Source organism: Apium graveolens, chromosome 6 (genome assembly GCF_009905375.1).
Source record: "Apium graveolens cultivar Ventura chromosome 6, ASM990537v1, whole genome shotgun sequence".
In the NCBI taxonomy this organism is placed as follows: Eukaryota; Viridiplantae; Streptophyta; class Magnoliopsida; order Apiales; family Apiaceae; genus Apium; species Apium graveolens.
In genome coordinates, this window is record NC_133652.1 from 181,265,814 (window position 1) to 181,286,002 (window position 20,189).

Genomic DNA, 20,189 nt, shown 5'->3' on the forward strand with positions numbered 1-20,189 from the left:
TCAAAACCAGTTCCCTTAGGATACCATAATCCCAAGTTTGGAGTTCCCTTTAAGTATCTGAAAATCCTTTTCACAGCCATCAAATGTGATTCCTTTGGATTGGCTTGAAATCTAGCACATAGACAAGTAGCAAACATGATGTCTGGTCTACTAGCATTCAAATAAAGCAATAATCCAATCATCCCTCTGTAGCTTGAAATATCCACACTCTTGCCTTTCTTGTCTTCATCCAACTTGGTTGCAGTAGACATTGGTGTAGATGCAGGTGAGCTATCCACCATACCAAATTTCTTCAATAAGTCATTCACTTATTTGGTTTGGCTGATGAAAATACCATCACTTCTTTGACTAACTTGAAGACCAAGGAAGTAACTCAATTCTCCCATCATGCTCATTTCATACTCACTCTGCATTAGCCTAGAGAATCTTTGACAAAGCTTTTCATTTGTAGATCCAAAGATGATATCATCCACATAGATTTGAACTAGGATCATATCTTCACCATGCTTCTTGTAGAAGAGAGTCTTATCAATAGTACCTCTGGTAAAACCATGTTTGAGTAGAAATTCTAACAGTGTGTCATACCAGGCTCTAGGTGCCTGTTTCAATCCATATAGAGCCTTGAGTAATTTGTAAACAAAGTTAGGAAATTCTGGATCTTCAAAGCCAGGTGGTTGTTGCACATAAACTTCTTCTTCTAGTTCACCATTAAGAAAAACACTCTTGACATCCATTTGATACACCTTGAAATTTGAGTGTGCAGCAAATGCCAGAAAAATTCTTGTTGCTTCTAGTCTTGTAACAGGAGCAAAAGTCTCATCATAGTCAATTCCCTCTTCTTGTCAGTAGCCTTTAGCAACCAGCCTTGCTTTGTTTCTAGTAACAATTCCATTTTCATCCATTTTGTTCCTGTACACCAACTTAGTTCCAATTATGCTTCTGTTCTTTGGTGCAGGGACTAATTTCCAAACTTTGTTTCTCTCAAACTGATTCAGCTCCTCCTGCATAGCACATATCCAATCAGGATCCAATAGGGCTTCTTCAGTTTTCCTGGGCTCTACTTGAGATAGAAAACATGCATGTAGGCATTCATTAGCAGTTGCACTTCTAGTTCTCAAACCAGCTGAGGGATCACCAATAATAGCTTCTACTGTATGACTCTTATCCCACTTTCTAGTGTGTGTCTGTTGACTAGTTCCTTCATCATTTTCTTCAGTATTACCATGACTGTCATTTCCATTCTCTCCTTCTCCCCCCTGAGTTTGTGCCATCAAATTCAGGTGTCTGAAGAGAGCTTTCATTCCCATGATTTTGTTCAGAGGTCTCTTCATTTGTCATTTGTTGTGCCACAACTTCATCTTCCTCATCAGAATCACTATCAATGGTTAGATTCTCAAATACAAGGGCTTCAGCATCATTTACATCAAGGCATTCCAAGCCTGGACACTTGTCATCATCAAAAGTCATATCTGTGCTTTCCATAATTTTCTTTTGATCAATCACATAAACTTTGTAGGCTGTTCTTTCCAATGAATATCCCAGAAAAATTGCTTCAAAAACTTTAAAGTCAAAGTTTCCCACATATTCAGAGTTGTCTTTTAGAATATAACACTTGCTTCCAAACACATGTAGATGCTTCACTGTAGGCTTCCTGTTAGACATGATTGAGTAAGGTGATTTGCCATGAGCTTTGTTGATGAGATATCTGTTTTGAGTGTAGCATGCAGTATTAACAACCTCTTCCCAAAAACTAGTTGGCAACTGAGCATCTTGTAGCAAGGTTCTAGCAGCTTCAACCAATGTTCTATTTTTCCTCTCAACTACTCCATTCTGTTGAGGTGTTCTAGCTGCTGAAAATTCTTGAACAATGCCTTTGCTTTTGCAGAATTCAATTAATATTGAGTTTCTGAATTTTGTTCCATTATCACTCCTCAATCTACCATAACAAGGGCATATTTGTTCCTTGAAATGGACAAGACATTTACTAACCCAAACAAGTCCATGTGAATAAGTTGCATAGGTGCACTTATAGAATTCACAGATTTTGACTTGTGACTTGATCTTTTCATTTTTCCTTTCTGACAAGCTTCACAAACTTCCAGTTGAGCAAATTCCAGACTGGGCATGTCTCTCACAAGCTCCTTCTTGACTAAGGTGCTGATTGCTTTGAAATTCAAGTGAGATAGCTTCTTATGCCACAATTTGCTTGCTCTTCTGATGCCTTGGTGTAGAAACAACACACCCCATCCTTATTTGTTGAGTCTAAGTCTGTAACAAACAAGCTTCCCTTTCTTACTCCTTTAAGAGCAATTTCACCAGTCTTTTTGCTAATAAAAGCACAATCTTCATTGTTGAAAACAACTTGAAAACCTCTGTCTGCAAATTGACTAACACTTAGAAGATTTACTTCTAATCCAGCAACTAGTGCTACATCTTCAATGACAACATTTCCAAAAACAATCTTGCCATATCCCATTGTGAATCCTTTGTTGTTGTCTCCAAAGGTCACCAAAGGGCCAGCTATCTCCTCAAATTGTGATAGCAGGGCCTTATCACCTGTCATATGCCTGGAACATCCACTATCAATGATCCATATGACCTTCTTTCATTTGCCCTGCACACAATGAGGATTAAGTGTGTTTAGCTACCCAAGCTGTATTGGGCACTTTCTTCTTGTTAACTGATTTTGCAGAAGTAGAATGAGAATTTTTAGATAAAATGGAATTCATAGACTGTTGAGCATTTTCCCTTTCAGATATAGAACCAACTTTTGATTCTATGAGATCAATTCTCAATTTGTGGCAACTCTTCATCACTTTCATTTTTGCAGGGAATGCAGTCAAACTTGTCACAGAATGAATATGGATCATTAGCCTTAGCTTCATTGTACTTGCAGACTCCTTCAGGTGGATTGCTAACAATCTTTTTATTCATTGATCCACAATTCTCACACCTCTTTCTAGGAGCATCTGCAACATAAGCAAAATTATTGCTTTTGTTTATCCCAATCTTTCCATTTCTATTCTTTTTTTTCTTTTTGACCTCTTCAACTTTAATTTCCTTCACAGGCTCCTTAGTTTCTTGATTGGCTTTTAGTGTTTTAACAGAGATGGAAGACTGAGTTGTCTCATCATTTTTCTTTTCCTTGTCCTCATCAGCTATCTCCTGTTTGATGATCAACTCTTCTTCACTGAAGTTCACCTCACATGCCTTGAACAAATGTGATTCAACTTTCTTCAAAATAATTGGAACTTCTTTTTGTTGTTCAAACCCTCATAATCAAGACCAATGGCAATGTTTGCACTTGGCTTGTTCTTTTCATGATATTGGCCAATCAACTCAGAAGCATTTTTGAAGGATTTCAGCTTCACTTCATTCTTCCCCAGCCTTTCTCTCAATACTGCTTCAATTTCACTTGCACACTTTAATTTGTTCTTTAAGTATGCATTTTCTTGCTTAGCAGCATCAAGCTCAATCAGCAATAATTCAGTCTCTTGTTTTTCACTCTCAAGTTTTTCATTGATCTTTTTCAATCTGCTAACTTCCTCATTTGCAGCAACCATGCTTGTATGAATGTGGAACATTTCTGTGCTCATCTTTTCAACAGTTTCCTTATATTGACTCACATTTAAATAAATTCTGGTAAGAGTTGGTACCTGTGATTTAGATGATGAAGAATCTCCTTGCTCCAAGGCCATGAGTGCATAGTTTCCAACTTCTTCATCTTCATCATTATTAGAATCATCCCAGCTTTTACCCTCAGCAATATAAGCTTTCCCTTGTTGCTTCTTTAGAAGAGCATCATACTTTGCTTCCAATTCAAGATAGGCTTTGTCTTTCTTTTCCTTCTTGGGTTTCCTACATTCTGTAGCAAAATGGCCCGACTCATCACAGTTAAAGCACCTTATGTTTGATCTATCAATAGATCCAGTTTTGTAGCCAGTTTTGCTATCAGGAGTGTACTTCCCTTTTCCTTTCCAGCTCCTGTCTTTGTTGAAAGACTGTCCTTTGCTCTTAAAAAATCTTGGTTTCTTCACTCTAATGTTAGAGAATTTTCTAGCCAAGTAAGCCATTGATTTGTCTAGCTCATCAAGCTCATCAAGAGTGTAGAACTCTTCTTCTTCATCCAATTTCAGTATGACTTGCTCTTTAGTATCATTGACTCTTTTCTCACTTGTAGAAATTACTGGAGTTTAGGATCTTTGCTCATCATTAGAGGTCTGGCCATCATTCACAATCAGTGCACTTGAGCCATCCATTACATATCCTTGACCAGCCCTTAATGATTTCTTTTGAATCATTTCAAGTTCATAAGTTTTCAGAACCCCATAGAGCACTTCCAGTGTGATTCTACTCAAATCCCTTCCTTCTCTGATTGCAGAGATCTTTTGTTCCAAATGATCAGGGAGAGTAAGCAAGAACTTCAAATTCACTTCTTCAACATCATAAAATTTATCATGAAGCTGGAAGCCATTTATCAGCTTATTAAACCTTTCAAACACATCAGTAATACCTTCCTTTGGTTTAGCCATAAAACCCTCATACTGAGAAATCAATATCTTTCTTTGATTTGACCTAACCTCCTCAGTTCCTTCACAGAGTATCTCAATCTTTTCCCAGATCTGTTTAGCAGTGTCACAGTTGACAATGTTATTATACATTACATTGTCAAGTGACTCAATTAGTATCAGTTGCAAAGCACTGTCTAGGGAAACTTTCTCTCTTTCAGTTTCAGTATACTCAGAGGCATCATTGGGAGCATAATGAGCTAGAATAACCATGTCTCCATCTGTGGTTTCCTCAACTCTAACCATAGGAGTGAAGGGCCCATTCTTGAGGATCTGAATGTAAAGGTGATTGGCCATTCTTATAAACAGCAACATTTTCTTTTTCCATAATGTGTAGTTGTCCTTATCAAAGGGAGGAATCTCGATACTACTGATTTTCTGTGTATTTATTTGTCCAAGATCTAATCTGTTTACTTTCAGATTTTGCTCTGATACCACTTGTTAGATATGAATACAACACAGAGGGGGGGGTGAATGTGTTTTGGCTTAAATGTTTACTTTTTGGTCAACTTTGGGTTTAGCAGTTGGTTGTTATCAATGATTTTGTAGAATAAATGTTAAACATAAATAACAATGTAAATATGTAAAACAAAGATCTTCAAAACTTAATTTTATATTAAAAATCAAGCAGTGTTTTGTGACAAAATCTCTAAGTTCTTGGTTTAGAACTTAGCTTCTTTCTTGAGAGAGAATACAATTTCTAATCTATTCAGTCCCATCTTAAACAAAGGACCTTAGTTAACTTTATATGATAGTTAACTTTGGTTTACACAGTGAACAATAAGAAGTGCTAATCACTTTTCTAACCTGTCACTAATCACTTCTATTTAAGGGAAAAGTGAGATTTCCATATCTAGATTAGCATATCTTTATCCACTGTGTATTGGTTGATCCTCCTTTGTCAGTTAATCTTCACCATTAATATTGCACATCTCTCAAGCTTCTTTTTGTAGACTTGTCAATCCAGGTGTGTGAATTGTTTGTTGATTTGCAACCTTGGATATTGAATTATTCTGCAATTCTGTACTTAGAGAAATTTCTTCACTTTGAGATCTCCAATTAAGCTGTAGAGAACTCGACATCTCGATAGGCATGTTGGCTTGTCAATATCTCTGAAACTTCATTGTTGACTTGACTTATCGACAACTCTGAGTTCTCTCGTGAATTTTGGTTTATCGATAACTCAGAGTTCTCTAATGAACTTTGGCTTATCGATAACTCAGATTTCTCTAATGAATGTATACATGTCGATATATCTGAGTTCTCGAATGGGTATCTGACTTATCGATATCTCCAATAGCATTTCCTGAGTTCTCGATAGACAATTCCTGAGTTCTCGATAGGTCTTTCTGAGTTCTCGAATGACTTCTCTATAACACTAATTTTGTGACTTGTAGAGATCTTGACTTAGAATGTTTTTCACCAAACATAATTATTCAACTCCAAGCTTCTTCATAATTCTTCCGAGGCATGACCTTCTTGCTCTTCTTCCAGATAGAATTCTTAGGCTTGACACTGTTTAGGGAAAAAATGCTCTAATCTGCTCCATTTACATTTTACAGACATTAAGTGTTACAAGTATAAATTAGAGATTAAGGTTACAATACAACTAATCTTAGGGTTGTCAATATGACTTAGTCTTGTTATGATACAGGCATGTCTTGCACAATAATATTCAAAAGAGGTTTGGGCTAGCAAAGAAGCCAGAAAAATTAGCCATTCATCACTCTCAAGTCAGGAAAATCTCTGTGAATGATATGAGCATGAATAATCTGGAAAGAGGACAGCCATCTTGCATCAAATCTCCAAAGGCTGAGCTAATTTTGAAGCCAAAGGTGAACTATCCTAAACCTTCTCTAAAGAACCCTTTGGATACAGTGTATGAGACACCAAAGACTGATGAAAAGAAACTGCTGTCAAGATCTATTGCATTCTACAATGATCCAGCTGATTCAACATTGAAAAGAAGAATTGCCAACGTTTTCAGGAATGGTAAGAAAATTTGTGTGGTGGCTGGACACCCTCAATTTGCTGAAGCAAAAAGAGAAGAAAAGGCAAGATTGAAGCAAGAAAAGAAGCAAGCTGCTCTAAATGCTAAAAAGGTTAAACAAAAGAAGGAGCAAGCTGCTATCTTGGCTAAGCTGAAAGCTGTGAAACCTACACAACAAATTCCTGAACAATCATTTGAAACCACTGAATCTAAGGAACTGAAAATGCAAGAAGAATCACAGCAGAGAAAAAGGTTTAGATACAAACTTCATGCAAAGAGAAAAGTGGACTTTGATAAAAAGGAATTGGAAGATCAGTTTCCCAAAAAGTCTACATCTGCAACAACTCAAACATTCATGCCCTCTGTGGCACATGAAGAATTCAAGATAGATCCATCCAAGAATTTTCATAGTGAACCTATCATTCCAAAGGATGAGCCAATAGACTGGAATAGTCTACCAATACTTGAACTCAATCTACCTCACTTCATGAAGCCAAAGAAGACAAAGACCAGAGCATTCAAGAAAGTGAAGCCCTCAACTCTCATATCCAAGTCCCTAACCAAAGCTCAAACCAAATTCAACAAGGGGGACATCATGTACATCTGTGATATCAAGGAATTCTCAGATCTAAACCTCTATCTAGATGAACTGGAAGAAGTTAGAGGGATTGATGCTTACAGGAATTTACCTGAAAGGTTAGTATTCAAGTACAAGAGAGGAAAAGAGATACAATGGCCACTTCACAGGATCCTTCAAGAAAGCCAATCTGTGTTGATAAAGGTTTATTCATCATTTAAGAAGAACTTTGGATTCAATATGACAGCTAGAAGACTGGTTCTAAAGAAGATTGAAGAACTGAGGAGTATTAGAGCCAAAGATACACTCTCAAAGACTCTAACTATTCCTTACACTGGAAGTAGAGTGCATCTAAGGCCCTACTGGCTGATGGAATTCATGGATGATAAGGGAGTTAGAAGATTTTTCATATTAGAAGACCAGTTGAGCATCTCTAGCAATGAGACTCTTTTGGAAATGAATCTCTCAGAATCTGATGAACTGGAATTCCATAGACAGCTCCAAAATCAGATTGAAGAAAAAAACAGAAAGCTTGGACAGAGATCCAGATCATCAAGGAAATAGATCAATCTGCTCAGGCTAGAGGAGCATCTTGAAAATGACTGTGAGCAAATCTTTGTACATTTTGTTATTTGCCACACTTTACAGTTTTATCTACTTTCATTTAAATTTGTATTCTTAGAGTGTTTTGTTATCATCAAATTTCTCTTAATTTATGGCTATAATTCTAGTAGACATAAATATTATAGCCATAAATTGGGGGAGATTGTTAAGAATATATTGTGAACTTGATGATTTCATTAACAAAACACCTTAGTAGATTCAATTTAGTGAATTATGTAACACTCGACGGATAATCAAATATAATCCCGACGGATGACTTAATATAGTCCCGACGGATGATGATTTGACATCCATCGAGTGAGTAGCTTATGTAACAATAAGTCATGTAGCACATTTCTCCAAACACCTTTGTATAGATTCTGTAAGTCATGTTGACTGTAATTAGATATGCAGAATATGTTGATTAATTGTAAATAGATGATGTCTTGTAATTCTGCATAAATGAAATGAAGTCAAGTGCCAAATAGCTACCCGACGGATGATCAACAAAGCTACCCGACAGATCATCAACAAGGCAACCCGACGGATGATCATGTAGCCAACGGATGATCAATTCAAATATCTGTTGACAGTGACAACACAGTCACATGCGTCGAGTGTATACAAAAGGAATGTGGGAGCCTATTCAACTGGGTTTTTGAGAACAAAGAAGCATTACCATTTCCATCATATTATGAAGATATTCAAAGATGCTGGAATAGAGTAGTGAAGCAGCATAGTATTAGACTTGATAAGTTTTGTTTTATTATCTTGTCTTATTACTGTATAATCTTGGTGATATATAAACCAAGAGTAGCAAATAGAACAACAATAAGACTAAGCAAGTATTATTCTCAGAGAAACAATTGTAAGCTGTATCCTTAGCATTTCTCTGTAAGTTTAGTTGTTCATATTTGTAAGCAGCTGTGAGCTATTCAAGCTATACAAGGTTCTCTTGATATATATATACACAGGGTTCTCTTAATATATATATATATATATATATATATGTTGGATGCATTCAAATCCACCAGAAAGTTTTAAAAACTTGTGTTTTTAGTACTTTGTATTTTGATTCATTTTAACTTGTCATTCCACACTTTGCAAATCAAAACACTTACATATATATTTTGAGTTAGAACATTTTATAATTCAGAAATTTTTTCAAGAATTCCATTCAACCCCCCTTCTGTAATTTTTGTTGCATTGTTAGGGACTAACATAATATATTCATAAGTTCATTAGTTCTCTTTTATTACTATTGATCATTCACTCATTAATTAGTTGATAAATTGATATCCGATTATAACGAACTCAATATTTGATGTTATAAGAAGCTCTCTAATTGTTCATTTATCCAACAATTATTTTCTGAAAAATGGAGGAAGAGGGAATGAACAAAATTGAAGGTGTGAAGGAAACGAATAAGGCCCGAGCAAGACAAGGCCTCTTGATTTTCTGACCTCGCTGTTTGTTTCCCACAACAGATCCAACTTGTAAGAATCGACAAAAACGTCCTACAATCTCTGAACCTGTTAGCGGACATCGTCGAACCAGGAGTGACACAAGAGTTACAATAATTTCGGGGAAAAAATCTTATAAAGCGACATACAATTACACATGGACAAAATCCAAAATGCACAACGAGAAGTTGAGTTGGGTGAGAGCGTTGTCAATGATGAGCAATGGACTTTACTCGAGGAAGAGTAAGAAAGGCTGCAGAATTGCTTAGGCAAAACAGAGAGAAATTCACCGACTTCAACTCGAACTTAAGAAAACATCGACCCCGTTGTTCTTTGATGACGAGGTGACCAAAGATCCCTACGAGGACGACAGTATGTATAATGAGGATTATGAGTACGAGGACGAGGCATCCACTTAGTCCACTTACTCAAGATCCCGTCCCTATAAAACTAAAGGCACATCTTCTAATGAGAACTCACAACAAATCGTGAACACTCAGCTTATAGACCCCGATGGTATTCTGCGCCTACAAGAGAAAATGGCAATTCTTCATGAAAATATTATTAATCAGTCTAAATTCGGTTGAACGAGTGAGACTTCGCAATCAAGGGCCATCGAAAATGCCATAATAGATCAAACTTGAAAACTCCAGCTCTTGATCACTTTGATGGATCAAAAAACCCCTCAGCGTTATTAAACACTTTCAACAAATGCATGACTTTCTGCGACCTTTCGGAAATAGCACGATGCCAATTTTTCTCTACTTGTCTTCAAGAAACAACCCTTCAATGATATAACAACTTTTCCCCCGCTCAATTGACTCCTGGTCAACACCCAAAACTAAATTTCAGTTTCGTTTCCCTGGTACTTTCAAAGGTGGTAAAATAACAACCTCGTTAATGACAATCAGACAAGATCACAATGAATCTCTCCGAAAATTCCTAGATCGATTCAGAGAATATATGGCTCAAGTACCAAACCTTGTGGAGGAGCATGCAATTAATTATCTCACCACAAGTATAAATAAACATCGTCATGCGACACTGTTGGAAGAATTTTTCAAAAATAATCCTCGCTCGTTACAAGAGGCATTCCAGTTAGTTAAATACAGAATGACTCTTCAGGAAGCAGTAGGTACCATTCAATCTCCACGACAGTCAATATCTCGACGCTTTGAGCGAAATCGAGACCACAACCCCCAAACGAGAGTCACGAAGAGATACACGCTACAAACCTCAATTTAAAGAGCGAGACTCCCAATTCCCTGACAGAAGAGACCATTCTTGGCAACCACGCCCCCGCCAAAAAAAAGAATTTACCAAACTCAATACCGAAAAAACTAACATCTTGACAATACTCAAAACAGAACCATATTATAGACCACTTCGCTCTATAAAGCCCGGTCTCCCTCCGAGCAATTGTTATTGCGAATACTATGAGGACACTGATCATACCACAAAACCGTGTTATCCACTCAGTAATTTGATCGAGAGGAAAATCAAGCGGGGGCAATTTATCCATTTGACGGACAACGTCATAGAAAACTTGATACCCCGGATATGAAATGGGTTGGATAACTTGATATTAAATAAGAGAGTAAAGAATCTATTCATGAGTTTATTAGTTCTTCTTTATTACTATTAATCATTCACTCATTAATTAGTTGATAAATTGATATCCGATTATAACAAACTCAAGACAAATATTTCCACATTTAGTGAAATTTTTTATCGCTTTTATAAATTTCATTTAAATAAAATCGACATACATCTTATTTGTACTTATTTAATGATGTGGTAAAAATAACTATATCTATCTTTAGTCATAAATATAGATCAACTATTCATTTATGCATTTATAAGATTAAATATAGATATGCCTTGTAGTGGACTTTTTTTCTTTTTAATCCTATATTATAGTTATAGTTATATTATAGTTATAAGAGCAAGTCTAATGCATATGAATAGTTGGTCTTATAATTATAATATAGGATCAAAATAAAAAAAATCTAATCCATTACATAGCTATATTTGATCTTATAAATGCATAAATGGATAGTTGATCTTGTATTCAGGACCAAAAATAGCTATAGCTATCCTTACTATATCATTATATAATTATAAATAAAATATATGTTAATTTGCTTTAAATGAATTTTAGAAAAAAGAAACAAAACTTTACTTAATATGAAAATATTTTGTTTCTAAAATAAAACTAATATTAAAGTTGAAGTTCTATTTAACAACAAAATATATTTTTTGGTCTCAAATCTTACTTTACTATAATAACCAGAATGAGGTATAATTTGGTTCAACGGTTATTACCTAATTTTGATTATTAAAAAAATAAATAAATAGTATTATATATCCGCTAACCTACTATATTGTTAAACCACCAGATATAGTTTATTTATCCTACTAAACTACGACCACAATGTATCCCATTATTAAAAAATAAATAGTGTTATATATCTGTTAAACTACTAATTTCATTATAAATTTATAATTATCATATATTTATAAAATTATTTTAAAAATTAAAATGACAGGATAAATAAATTTTTTAAATATTAGGAGAAACCCGTGCGACACGGGATTTAAGTTAGTTATAATAATACGTCTAATTATTTTATTTTTACATTAGACATCATTAGACGTGCTCTAAGATCAATAATAAATATTTATTGAACTTGCTCTTAGTATTACAGTGGATTGGCATCCCAAACTAGTTGTCAAAAGTTTAGCAGGATTGTATAAATTTCTTCTTTGATCGTACAAAAATGTTTTCTTCTTGGTTAAGATTACTTCGACCGAGTGGAAAATCAGAAAGCAAAAGCATCAAGAATATCTATATCCATCCTAATTCTAAGTGTGCCATATCATAGGCCACAATGCGCCTTTCAATCTATCCATTCATCCACTTCAAGAGTCACATGTATCTTAAAGTAGGTCACTTGTACCAAAACTATTTCAGACAATATGTAATTTTACCGTGTTTGGTTTAGTTTGCTTGGGATATTTCTATTAGGAAAATTACTTATTTTTATGTCAGGAAACAAGACTAATTGATGGAATGAGCGTGATAGATAGGGTAATGATAAAATCTATTTGAAATCGTTTTGATTCAGAAAAAGAGGCGACTACATGGTAAATATTCTCAGCAAGCAAACATGTTATAGAAAGGGGTTGAACAGAAAATGCAAAAGATAAAATTTTCATACATGATCTGTATTTACATTTGTGACAACAAAAATAGTACAACCAAGATATATGAGTACTAGTACAGTTGCTGCTGTAACTTTTACGTGGAAACACATGCGGACAAATCAAAACAGTCTCTGCTATTGCTGTAAATTTGTCGGAAAAATACTTTTGATGGACTTGATTCAGCAAAACATTATCATTGTTTACTGAATTTAAACATTCCTCGTTTATCTCTTCACTTATTTCACCGCTCTCGGTAGGTACCGAACATGTCTCTGTTGTTTCTTGTGTTAAATCTTTAACTTCCATAACTACCCTTTCTTTTTCCTTTTTGCCAGCGCCGTTACACATATTAAAACCTTGCTCTCTCTCGTTTGGCAATGTTCTCACTGACACCCAATCATCTGATTCTTCCCAGATTGCCCCTGACTTTGAAGCTAATCTCCTAATCCTGTCTTTTCCCAGAAAATCCCAAGTTTCGGAACTGAGTTTTGAGTTATCGCATTCAAAATTGAATAATAGTCGATCCTGATCATCAAAATTTGAATTTAACCAATCGAGAGTACATCGTGGTGACACGTCAGGCGAACACGATGAGAGCAAAAATGGATGTTGCAACAATTGATCACAACTCCACCTATCTTTACGGTTTCTCCTCAAACACTTGTCCAAAAAATCCTTACCGAGTGGAGACAATTGAGTTGGAATCTGGGGTAACTCGTCCGAGTAACCGATTCGAAACACGGTGCCAAATCCTCTATCTTCCCACGCTGGCTTCCCCGTCACCATCTCGATAACCGTACATCCCAAAGACCAAACATCAGACTCCGGTCCTTGATACTCACCTCGTATCACCTCCGGTGCCATCCACAGCGGACTTCCACGTGGCAGTTTCCATTCCTTGAATTCCACAGCGGACCCAAAGTCAGCCAGCTTGGCAACACCTTTACTGGACCCCACCAAAACATTCCTCCCCTTGACATCACAATGTACAATTCCCAATGAGTGCACGTACTTCAACGCGGACACAACACACTTTGCCACCGAACTAACAATCCCCTCATCCACATCAGCCAAGTCAGCTACCGTGCCACCTGGCATATACTCCACGTGTAAATTCCGATACGTCCTGAAATTCTCTTTACTCACATCATCACCGAGATAACTAACAACGTACGGAGATGAAACTGATTTAAGAATCCTAATCTCGTTCTCCAAAGCAATCAACTGCGAGTTAGCTGAATTGTTCTCCACCGACTTCACCGCGAAAATACGGCCGTCCGATTGAGCAACGGCGAGATTGACAGTCCCAAAGGAACCCTGGCCTATGCAACTGCCTCTAAGCCAACTACCTTGTACAGTTTCCATATTGTAAATAGACAGAGAAATATGTAAGTAAAAAAGTTTGAAAGAGTTCTTGGGTTTGTCTTAGGAGGGCTAGTAGTAAATGGTATTTATATATAGATGGACAAGAAAGAGAAATTAAAAGGAAAGAAAAAAAGAGGAGGAATCGGTTAAAAAATAAAAGAAAGAGGAAGAGTATATTCGTGTTATCCATTAGAAAGGATCAGATGACATGTGCATGTAACATATATAATTGTGAAGCAGTAGTTGCGTAGGAGTTGGGAGGAATGATATACTGGCTTTTAGCCTTATCCAATTAATTAATACATGATAATAATTGGTAAATATATATAGAGATGTTAGATCACCAGATTTTACCCTTTTTTACTGTGGCGGTGAGATGTAGAATTGTTATAATTTAAGGGAGGAAGTAGATGAAACATGTGGGCATTAGTAAGTAAGTAACTGTGGTTGTTTCTGGAAAAAGGCTGGCGGTTGGTGCCAACAAGTTAACATTAACATGCATAGTGTCGCAAAGTGGAATCTAGGTAGATTGAAGATGTGCCTTTATATTTTTTCTTGGATTTTTTTTTATTCCCTTCTCAACCGTGGAACTTACTAACACCTCACGTCTATTTGCAGATACATGTTCTTTTTTCCTTGCACTAGTGATTTTAGAAATAATACTTTCAATTTATTATAAAAAAAAAGAAGTGTTTTCCCCAAATTTTGCAACAGAGCTAGTTCAAGTTCGTTTATCTGGTCAATCTGTAATTTAATTAATATAATGAAGCTATATGTATATTGAAAATTAAGAATATATTGGGGTTATATATACATGCAAGGCATGAACATGTAAAGGTTGTTAGAAGAGGGCAAGGGTGAAGAATCACGTCACGAGTTGTGAAGTAATTAAACAATCCGATCCAATCCAACCTAAAGCATGCAGATGGCATATAATTTAATTATAAAAGGGGTATAGATGAGAAACAAGGCAGGCCACAAGTCCACACGCCAAAACACATGGATAAGTGACACTTTGATCAACTCGGAGTTGTGTTTTGGCTATCCATGGACCCACTCATCCAGGACGAGCCAGGAAATGGAGTATGGTTGGCAAAATTTTTTTCGGGTTAACTAATATATATTTTTAATTTATTATATATTAATTAAATTAATAAATATTATTTTTAACAATTTTAATGTATAAAATATAGTTAAATCCGTATATTTAAATTTATAATTATTGTAAATATCATTAATATTAGTACTAAATTCATAAAATTTATATATTTTTAATGGGGCGAAAATTGAAAAATAAAATTTTTTACTATTAATTATATAATTGTATAATTTTTTTTTTATAAATTTTTATACTAATTTTATGATTATACAGGAGTTAGGGGTGCCTCCGTCCCTGCACTCATCCGAGTTGGCAGGGAATGGTAGGGCCACGTCGTGCAAAAAACAGAATCACAGGCCTAAAACAAGGGCGGTTAAAAAAGAAATGTCGCGTTGTGAACACAATTGATAACCCAACTGTCTCTGCCATCTTTCACGTTCTAAGTGGTGTTCCATTTGTATACACTCTTATACGTGTATCGCCTGTCTCTATGCATAATTTATTTTTATTTTTTCAATTTCGATTTATTTTCTACTCCCTCTATCCCATTCATTTTCTATACATTTTTCTTTTTCAAAGTCCTATTCAATTTATTACATTTCAAACTTACCAAAAATAGTAAAAATTTAATAATATAAAAATCAACCGCGTCCACTACTTTCTCCCACTACACTCATTTTATTTATTAAATATTGATGAGTCTCATCACTTTACCCAACTTTATTTTTCTTAGTAAATTACATTTTTTTATTCTCTCATCCCACTATCTTACCAAAACTAATATTATTTTAATAAATTTATTGTACACCGTGATTTGGAAGAGAGGAATAACATATTATCAAATTTGTTACTCTTTCCGCTCTACCGTGCCTGACATATTCACTTACCTTCAAGGCAATATAAATGGTAGTTTGTAGAAACTTCACTCAATCCCTATCTTTATCATTATCTATACAACAAAATCTAGTTATAACAAAATCTAGTTATCTTCGTCTTTTCTTTAGTCACCTATATTTTTTTTCCCAGTGCTGTTTTTATATAATCCCTCCGTACTTTTTTATTTATCATTTTTTGACTTTTGATAATTAAATTAATCAAATTTTAACTGAAATTTAAATATATTATATAAGTAAAATTATTTTAAAAAATTATATAATTGAAAACTACAATCAATCTATTTTATTTTTAATTTTCAATTTTTTAAAATAATAAACGAATAATTTTAATTGCTGGTCAAAAATTAATTAATTTGACTACTAAAAAGTCAAATATGAGAAATAAAAAGAAACGGTGAAGTATATGTTAATTTTCTAACTAGATACCATTTATTTACTTTGAAAAGAAAAAAATTAACCTAATATTTTCGGTGTTTGTTTAGCTTCTTCAACAAATTAAAAAAATTGGGAAAATGATATGACACATTTTTTCAAATAGATTGAATCCTTTGTATTTTTGACAATGGCGGTAGGGTTGTTCGCAAATTTTGAAAAAATTGTTATGCATTTCAAATTTTGTATTCATATTAAGAAAATAAAAAATTATCTTATTCCAAAAAAACTAAATAATATTTGTATATGTAGTTGATAATTTTGAATATGAATTTGGATATAAAATTATCTGTATGAGATAGTATATGAATTTGAAATGAAATAGGATAGATATGATCGATGAATTATATAATTTAGAATTTATTTTTATTAGACTAATAGGGTGTGTGTATTTATTAAGTAATATATTTTTATAAGTTTTATAATTGTAAAATATTATAGACTTGGATAAAAACGTGAGATAAATTTAATAATTTAAATATAACAAAATCTTACTAATATATATATATATATACATATAATAAAATAAAAAGAGAAAATAGTTTTCAATCGGATTAACTCTTAACTAATATTTCGAAACTTAATTTTAATTTTTACCACATACCTTTACCATTTATTTTGCAATGGGATCCACGATATGGATAGTCAAATGCTGTAGTGGTAGTTTGATTCGTCATATTCTACAATCAGGTACGAGTTTAGTCATTTCAACCTCATACATGCCATTTGATTCATAAAATAAATTTTCATAGCCATTTTTAATACACCAAGTACGAGGGAATGATATGTATATCAACTTTTATTTTATTATTTTAATTTTTATTTAAGCAATTAATTATAAAAATTTAGTACTAAAAGAAATCAATGAATCTAAAATATATTAAAATAATAATAAATTTAACATATTTAATTAAATTAAAATTATTGACTTAACATATTTTAAATTAAAAATATTTATTATATCACTCAACTAAAGACATGATATCAATATGATATAACCTCATTCTTAATTACAACCAGATAACATATTTTGAACCAAACCTCCAAATTCAGATGCGAATTTTGGTTTGACAACCTACTCAACTTAATTCTACAATTTTGGATAGTTCTTATTTTTTGGCAAAGTTTTCATAGGCAAAAGAAATGATTCTCGGGTAGCCACAGATATCAAACAAAACGTACATTTATGACAGACACTTACGCAATGATTCGTATCTTTAAGAGATTGGGACAGTTGAAGGTGTTTTTGTAAATAAAAAAATTCCAAACATGTTAATGCTTGGTGCACAGAGAAGCATATGTAGAGTTGGGTATGGGCCAAAATTTAGGTGAAATTGGAGGATAAGTGTATGCTATTGGTGTTGGTTACCATTCAATTAAATTTATCAAAAACGACAAGCACAGAACAGATATATAAAGAGATGAGGGGAATTGGGGGGGGGGGGGTGAAAACAAAAGGGATATGTGGATCTAAAATGGATAAGTAGGAACTTTTCATATTTCACTATTATGAGAAGTGGTTTGACGGTTGTTCCACTTGAAGTCCTCCATAATATAGGATATTATATAATTAAAAAGAGGCTGAGACCGACCAAAAATTCCAAGGGGAGTTTAGGCATGGGGGCGGAAGTAACCAATTTGAGATTTGTCAACACAAAGCCTATCTAGTTGGGTGTAGTTGGCGTTACACCGAGAAACAGCCCATATGCCTTTTATCTCATTTTGCTCGCTGCCCTCTTACTTAATTCCTAATCCTATCTATCAAACAATCTCTATTTATGTGCTTTACTTTATTATTAACACACATGTAAGTTTTGCTTATTACAAGACTAATATTACTCAGTATCATAAATATTTCAAAATAATTTCTCATGTGTTCGTTTTTATTATTGAAATTCATATTAAACAACCAACTTAAAGATAGACTAGCAAAAATTTTTTTTGAAACTTTTGGAAGGAGCTTTGTAATTACTCTTATTAAATAAAAAGGAGTAATAATCCAGCGAGTTGGACAACAATCGAGTCAACCCTTAGATTACACTCCATTTTTTCTCTAACAATAGGACACCCATATCCCTTTACGAGATCGAGTCCATCACTAAATATTTCAAAGTTAAACACTACAAAAAAATAATATAATACATCCTCGTTTACTTATCCTACTCTTGTTTTGCTAAATATTGACGTACCTTCCTTACTTCTAGTTATCTTTAATCGGCTTAATTCCTACCCCCTTCATCCCAATTAATTATATATAATTTTTTTAAATTCGTGACACGCATTTAAAGTTTAATATCATGTATATTTTTATAATTCATATTTGATTTTTCCTTTTCTGTATTAAATTTTAAATATCAATATTTTTTTAAAAAAGTTAATAATTATTTACGAAATTATATTTTAAAAAAGTGTTAAAATACATGACAATCTCCGTTTACTGCGTATAAAAGCTTAAAGAGGGAGTACTAGTTACTCTCCCTCTGTCTCATTACATTCTATACATCACTTTTTAACACGTTTTTTCAATACTCGTTTAAAGTATAGTTTCATAATATGTTTTTAAATTTTTTTTTTTGAATTAAAGTTTTATGTTTAAACTTTTATTTGAAAAAAAATTTAAAAAAATATTATAAACCTATACTTTATAAAAACGTCAAAATACATGTAAACAATGTAAACAGTACACGTATATCCAATGAGACGGAGTCGGTACAATTTACGAATGGTGTGAGCAATTGTGAAGACATTGACAGTTGAAAGGCAAATTTTCAAATTGGGCCGTCCTGTCGCCAAGTGTGGTGCAATCTGACAAAATTATAGCAATGTATGTGGTCTTTTAATAATGAAGAGGCTCATGACCATTTTTCAGCAAACACAAAATACAGGAAAAAGAGCAAATCATACCTCAACCTCAATTGCTCGGTTAAAATTTTCAATTACCACACTAAAAGGTCACAGTTTGGTTTTCAAGTGTATCCCAACTCCCGCGTGTCATGTATTACTACCTCCGTCCCAGATAATTCTTTACATTTGGTTTGACACGAAAATTAAGAAATATATATAAAGTACTGAAAAAAAGAAAAAAAAGTGGATGAAGTGGTGAAATTTATTGATTTTTAATATATAAAAAAAAGATAGTGAAATAAAAATAATGTAAAAAGAGAGGAAAAATAAGAAAGTGATGGTATCCATTAACTATTTTTGATAAGTTTTTGAAACTAAAAAATCGAATGAGACATTACAAAATGGAAAAGGTAAAAAAATGGTGGGGATAGAGAAAATGTATTTTAACCAAAAATTATTTTATTAAAATATTTCATTACAAACTTTTTTATAGCCAATCAGCGATTTATAATATTACTCTAAATTATTTAAGTTAGAGGTGTTTATGTTGGGTTCACTCCTTTCTCCACGCTTAATAATATGTGATGTGCATAAATAACTTGCGGTTAAACTTTCGTACGTTCGACTTTTAAAATTACTAGTTTTATGATCCGTGTTGTACACAGGTCTTTAAAAATATATTTATATTATTTAAAATAATAATAAATTTTTTTGGATCATTATCTTATTATTATATTTATAAATAATAATATAAATATTTGTTTTTGACAGATTCGAACCAAAATTTTGGGTAATGTATAATAATAATAATAATAACATATATATTTGTTGTTGATTAGATTCGAACCTGAGAGTTTTAGTATTGTATAAATAATAATATAAATATTTGTTGTTGGCGGGGTCGAACCTATTTTTTTTTAATATTTTAATCTAACAGTCCAAATTACTTGATTAAAAAAATCGGACAGTTATAAATGGGGATAACCAAACCAACCAAAAAAATGCATACCAAATTATATCCTATTCCAGTTATTATATTATAGATAGATTGTATAGATTTACTGACACGTCACAACGAACAAAGTAACCCTTACTCCCAAATTTTAAAAAGGGTGGAAAGTATAAAATAAATAAAATAGTTTCAT

At 33.4% G+C, this 20,189-nt stretch overlaps 1 protein-coding gene across 1 annotated transcript; it reads right to left on the reverse strand.

The window, feature by feature from the left end:
• Positions 1–12,249: 12,249 nt before the first annotated feature.
• Positions 12,250–14,043, reverse strand: LOC141665620 (mitogen-activated protein kinase kinase kinase 18-like). Its single transcript, XM_074471606.1, has one exon. The coding sequence runs from the start codon at positions 13,771–13,773 to the stop codon at positions 12,250–12,252; it is 1,524 nt and encodes a 507-aa protein (XP_074327707.1). The 5' UTR covers positions 13,774–14,043.
• Positions 14,044–20,189: the final 6,146 nt, after the last annotated feature.

Bases quoted from the DNA above. Each gene is read 5' to 3' on its own strand.
- LOC141665620 (XM_074471606.1), bottom strand. From the start codon at position 13,773: ATGGAAACTGTACAAGGTAGTTGGCTTAGAGGCAGTTGCATAGGCCAG.